The 5,999-nt window shown below is 35.1% G+C and overlaps 1 protein-coding gene across 1 annotated transcript; it reads left to right on the top strand.

The window, feature by feature from the left end:
• The first annotated feature begins 1,217 nt into the window (after positions 1-1,217).
• LOC114386163 (mediator of RNA polymerase II transcription subunit 15a-like) lies at positions 1,218-5,656 on the top strand. Its single transcript, XM_028346156.1, has 9 exons — positions 1,218-1,440; positions 1,824-2,059; positions 2,174-2,278; positions 2,502-2,576; positions 2,674-3,580; positions 3,843-3,946; positions 4,044-4,373; positions 5,274-5,474; positions 5,558-5,656. Exons 1-9 carry the CDS (start codon positions 1,218-1,220, stop codon positions 5,654-5,656), a joined length of 2,280 nt encoding a protein of 759 aa, XP_028201957.1.
• Positions 5,657-5,999: the final 343 nt, after the last annotated feature.

Genomic DNA, 5,999 nt, shown 5'->3' with positions numbered 1-5,999 from the left:
TTAAGAGGATTTCAGGGCTTGACAGGACATTATAGAAGATTTGTGAAAGGTTATGCTACCATAGCAACACCATTAACTGATCTTTTAAAGAATGACTCGTTTAAGTGGTCTGCAAGTGCCACTACTGCCCTTAATAAGTTGAAGGAAATCATGACTTCAGCTCCAGTCTTAGCCATTCCTAACTTCAAATAACCTTTTGTACTAGAGACTGATGCTTCAGGTACTGGAATTAGGGCTGTATTAATTCAGAATGAACATCCAATAGCTTATTTTTCCAAAAAGCTATCATCTAGAATGCAAAAACAATCTGCTTACATTAGAGAGTTTCATGCCATTATGGAAGCTTTGGCTAAGTTCAGACACTACCTATTGGGCCATAAATTCATTATCCGTACTGATCAAAAAAGCTTGAAGGAATTATTAAAGCAAAGGTTGAAAACTCCTGAGCAACAGTAGTGGTTACCCAAATTTTTGGGATATGATTCTGTTATTCAGTACAAGCCGGGTAGGGAGAATGTTCTTGCGGATGCATTATCCAAAAGTTTTTCTATGGCATGGTCTGAAGTAGTAGGAGTGTGGATGACTCAAGTAGCAACATTAATGAAGGAGGATGCTATTCTGGCTGCACTTTATAAACAATGTATAGAGGGAACTATGTCAGGAACTGAATATACAGTGAATAATGGATTGTTGTTTTGGAAAGGCAAGATGATGATTCCTTCGAATGAAGCATTGAAGCACAAAATTATTCATGAGTTTCATGTTTCTAAGATTGGAGTTCATGAAGGAGTCACCAAATCAGTTTCCAGATTTCGTAAAGAATTTTATTGGCCTAAAATGCAGCAAGATATAAGGGATTTTGTGAAAAAGTATAGTATTTTCCAAGAAGCCAAGGTAGAACAAGCGTTGCCAGCTGACTTATTACAACCACTTCCAATTCCTCAAAGAATTTGGGAGGACATTGCTACGGACTTTATTACACATTTGCCATCATCACATGGTTACTCTACTATCCTTGTTGTTGTTGATAGACAATCTAAATTTGCTCATTTTATACCATAAAAGTTGAATTCATCGGCAAATCTGTGGCAGATGCCTTTATTGTTAATATAGTAAAGATGCATGGCTTTCCTAAGACCATTGTTTCATATCGAGATCGTGTTTTTATTAGTGCCTTTTGGCAACAGTTATTCAAAGCCTAGGGCACCACATTGGCTATGAGTTCTGCTTATCATCCTCAGTCGGATGGCCAAACAGAGGTGTTGAATAAGACACTAGAGATGTACTTGAGATATTTTGTGTTTGATCATCCTAAAACTTGGTTTGAGATGCTTCCTTGGGCTCAACTTTGGTACAACACTTCCTTTCATCACAACATTGGTATGTCTCCCTTTAAGGCTGTTTATGGTAGGGATCCACCATCTGTTATTCCTTATGAATGTAATTTGAAAGATCCAGTTTCTGTGCAAGATTCTTTGATTACTCGAGATGCTTTGTTACAACAATTGAAATCTAATCTTTTAAGAGCCCAGAATTATATGAAGTAGAATGCAGATAAAAAAAAGAAGGGATTGTCAATTAGAAATTGGAGATTTGGCTTTGGTTAAATTACAGCCCTATACACAACACTCGGTTGCATTGAAAAAAAAAATCAGAAATTGGGAATGAAGTATTTTGGTCCATTTGAAGTGGTGGATCGAATTGGCATAGTGGCATATAAGTTGAAAATGCCTGAAACAGCTCATATACATCCTATTTTTCACATTTTTGTATTGAAGAAGTTCGTTGGTAGCTCAAATCAGCCTTACCATTACCCTTAACAGTGGGTGAAAGTGGTCCAATGGTTCAACCCATAGCAGTATTGGATTCAAGGGTGTTATTGAGAGACTCTTCTCAAGTGGAACAAGTGTTGATTCAATGGGAAATTGCTGGTCCTGAGGAAGCTACATGGGAGGATGTGACTTGGGTTAAGGCAAGTTATCCTCACTTCAACCTTGAGGACAAGGTTGTTTATAAAGGGGAGGGTAATGTAACATGTGGGAAGCAGGAAGGAAAATTGGTGCGTGAGTCAGTTACAAAGGAAGGACACGTGGCTGATGATCTGCATGTAGGGGTCAGAAAAAGCACACGTGTTAGGAGGGAGAATATAAGGTTGTGTAAATACTCATTCTAGGTCATGTTGATGGTGAACACTCTTCCTGATTGCTTCTCTGATCCTTCTGATATTTCCTTCTTCTCTATACCTTCTCTGAACCTTTCTGCTCTCCCTAATCTTCAGGTGCTATTCTGAACCGGTGATGGTATCGTTGTAGAATGCTGACTCTGCGTTGTTGATTCCACCTCTTTCCTTTTGCTGAAACACTATAGCTATTTTTCGATTTCGTTGTGAACATCGTTCCTTGTTGGTATACACACTATTTTCTGCAATCAATACAAATTATACGTTTCATAATGATAAACTGAACTTGAAATTGCAACTACAATTGTTGTGATACTTGCAGGTTCAAAGGATAAATAGTGCATATTTCCTAAAAGTTAATGCAATTTACCAACAGATGAATAGAAAACTTCAACAGGTTGGTGATTTATTCAAACAAATTATGATTCTAGAAAACTTGGATTTTGCATATTTTGTTACTACTAATCTTTTCTATTTATATTAAATTTCTCCAGCTTGAGTCTTCTCCTCAAGAACCAAACACATTGGAAAGAATAAGATTCAGTATGAAAGTATTAGAAAATCTTTTGGCACTCTTAAGTGTGAATAAATTCCAGATTACCACTAAATTCAAGGAGAAACTAGATAAAGTAGAAAAGTTTATACTACGTAACTTTTTCTCAAAGAATGTTTCTTCACGTTCTCAAGGACAACAACCTTTAGCTGATGTGCAATCCAGGCAACAATCTGATCCATCACATTCTAGTATTTCTCCATCGAAAATACTTGAAACAAAAACATCACCACAATCATTGGGGACACAAAACTATCATATGATGATGAATCTTTCTCGGCAAAAGAATATGTGTTTGCAAGAGCAGCAAGTGGCAAAAGAATATAGAAATTCACAACAGTCTGGTCCATCACATTCTTGTATTTGCCTAGTGAAAATACTTGAAACGAAACCATTACCACAATCATTGGCAACACAAAACTATCATATGATGAAGGATGTTTCTCAAAAAAAGAAGATGTATTTACAAGAGCAGCAAGTGGCCAAACAATATAGCAATTCACAACAGTCTGGTCCATCACATTCTAATATTTGCCCAGTGAAAATACTTGAAACGAAACCATCACCACAATCATTGGGAACACAGAACTATCATATGGTGAAGGATGTTTCTCAGCAAAAGAAGATGTGTTTACAAGAGCAGCAAGTGGCCAAACAATATAGCAACTCACAACAGTCAGGTCCATCACATTCTAGTATTTGCCCAGTGAAAATACTTGAAACAAAACCATCACAACAATCATTGGGAACACAGAACTATCATCTGATGAAGGATGTTTCTCAGCAAAAGAAGATGTGTTTACAAGTGCAGCAAGTGGCCAAACAATATAGCAATTCAGAACAGTCAGGTCCATCACATTCTAGTATTTTTCCATTGAAAATACTTGAAACAAAAACATCACCACAAGCATTGGGGACAAAGAACTATCATATGGTGAAGAATCTTTCTCAGCAAAAGAATGTGTTTACAAGAGTAGCAAGTGACAAAACAATATATAAATTCACAACAGTCTGGTCCATCACATTCTAGTATTTGCCCAGTGAAAATACAAGGGGCACAGAAAGCAACTGAAGCATTTAGTCTCAATGTCAAAAATCCGGGGATTTCAGCTTCACCCTTGATTGAAAACAGCAATATGCTTAAAGAAATTTCCTGTAAACCTACACTCACTTCTGATGAGCCGAGTGCTGCAATGCAATGCTTTCTTAAAGTGGTAGGTCTAAAACTTACTGTTTGCATGCTTCTATTTGTTTTTCTTTGAATAAAAAAAAGTGGTTGTCCTAAATTGTATTATTGTGATATACTTTCAGTTAACCTCCAGTTCACCTGAAGCATTAAATGCATCGCTTGGTGAAATTAGAAAGGTAGTCCATTTGAATGATGTGATACCAAGTTCAGAATTGATAAATGGACTAGGGACAAATTTAGCATCGGATATTGAGCCATTTTCACAAGATAGATACATCACTTGCAATGGTTTTGTTCCAAGGGGAAGGAAGAGGTCTCGCAGCATGATTTCAATGACTGCCTTTGGCACTTCTAGTATTTATACTAGTTCATGTGACAGTAACCAGTTGACTGATGCTGAGAAACCTGACTTGACTTTAGTCACATCTACAATAAAGCATCCTAGAATTGTGGTAATATGTCTTCTTTCTAATTTGTTTTTCACAAATGCAATCTACTAAAGAATATATCATTATTTTATTCAGTGAAATATGAAATTCTATATGTTGTACTTAAATATCAGTTTCTTCATTTCTGCAATGAAATTCATATTTTGGATAAGATTATGTGTTGGGCTTATATTTAGTATACATCACATTTCCTTTTGAATGGAATCTCACTAGTATATATGTCGAGGAAGTGAACATCTTTTTGTTGATTTCCTCTTTGTTTTTGTTGTTTTCTGCTTTTTACATATGCTAATTATGATATCTTATCCTTCGTTCTCTTTGTATTTTTTTCCCGTGACTTAAAATTGTTCTATTATAAACAAAGAAAAAATAATTCATATGCTAAAAAGGTTTCACAATCATACCATTAGTTATTACATCAACAATAGATCTAAGTTTATGGCCATATTTATAAATCTTTTTTGATGAAAACCAAGGATAAATGGTTCTGATGTTGGTGACATTCTATGGTAGACGACGTTCTATGGTAAATTTACCATAGCTCCAGTCAGTTGCTGAGAAGTAACCATTTTGGATTTTAGGCGATGTCAATTCCCAATGGTTCTCTCTTAACATATAAAATTTTTCTATCCTTAAAAGCTTCCTTGTATGTTTTTTATGCCCTCAAATTTTCATTTCTTGCTTTTTCCAATAAATTTTGTGACATTATCACACTTTGCATCATTGTTGTTAGAAAGGTCAGCTTATGTTATGATTGTTCCTTGGACGAATCACTTTTTCCTTTTCAATGACTTCACAATTGAAAACTATAAGAATGCAGCTTTCCGTTATATATAGTATTACTTCGCTTGTTTCTAAAACTTTGCCTCCTTCATATAACATAATAATTGGTAACTCTACCAGGAAAAATGTTCTCTCTTAGAAGAAATAAAGGAGATAAATAAACTATTGATAGACAATGAGATAGTTATTGGAGAAAAAGACAGCATTCAAAGTGCAGCTGGAGGAGCTGCTGAAGACGCTGAAGGATTGGTTATTAAATTCTTTTTCAATGTAGTAACTTGCAATCAGAACCTAATATCCCATCTCTCTGCTGATAAAAAGGTGAATTATTTTATATTCTGTTTTGAACTATGCATATTGATTTTTGTCTTTTATTTTATTGACTATGTATATTGGTCATGCAGTCAATAATCAAACCGTTGTGGTTGCTTGTTCCCGAAAGTTATTCATTTTGCCCACCTGTTGTTTTAGACAAAATGCCGTTGGAAGTATTAAAGATATAAAGGAATGCCATGGATGAACTCAAATGAAGAAGAAGAGATAGCTTATGAAGAAAATTATTGGAATAGAAAGAATATTTGATCATAGAAAAATGGTTCAGAATTATTATTACAAGAGTATCATACAAAGTATCTTTCATTACTTATATACACTCTATAACTACCATAATAGAAAACTAACCACCTCTAACTAATTATAACAGACTTAGTTAGGTAACTAACAACTAACAAACTTAGTTAGTTAGGATGGTTAATACCCCCCTCAAGTTGGAGAATGTATATCTGACATTCCCAACTTGCACTGAAGAAAATTGAAGGCGCCTGGTGAAAGTGCTTTAGTATATAT

Source organism: Glycine soja, chromosome 15 (assembly GCF_004193775.1).
Source record: "Glycine soja cultivar W05 chromosome 15, ASM419377v2, whole genome shotgun sequence".
Lineage (NCBI taxonomy): Eukaryota > Viridiplantae > Streptophyta > Magnoliopsida > Fabales > Fabaceae > Glycine > Glycine soja.
Note: the sequence above shows the minus strand (reverse complement) of the source record. Positions and strands in the feature narration are given on the sequence as shown.

What these genes read in the sequence shown, in the direction of transcription:
- LOC114386163 (XM_028346156.1), top strand. Translation starts at nt 1,218, where the DNA reads ATGAGTTCTGCTTATCATCCTCAGTCGGATGGCCAAACAGAGGTGTTG. An exon ending in CTGCTCTCCCTAATCTTCAG is followed by an intron (nt 2,279 to 2,501) that starts GTGCTATTCTGA and finishes TGATACTTGCAG; the next exon opens with GTTCAAAGGATAAATAGTGC. An exon ending in ATCTCTCTGCTGATAAAAAG is followed by an intron (nt 5,475 to 5,557) that starts GTGAATTATTTT and finishes TTGGTCATGCAG; the next exon opens with TCAATAATCAAACCGTTGTG.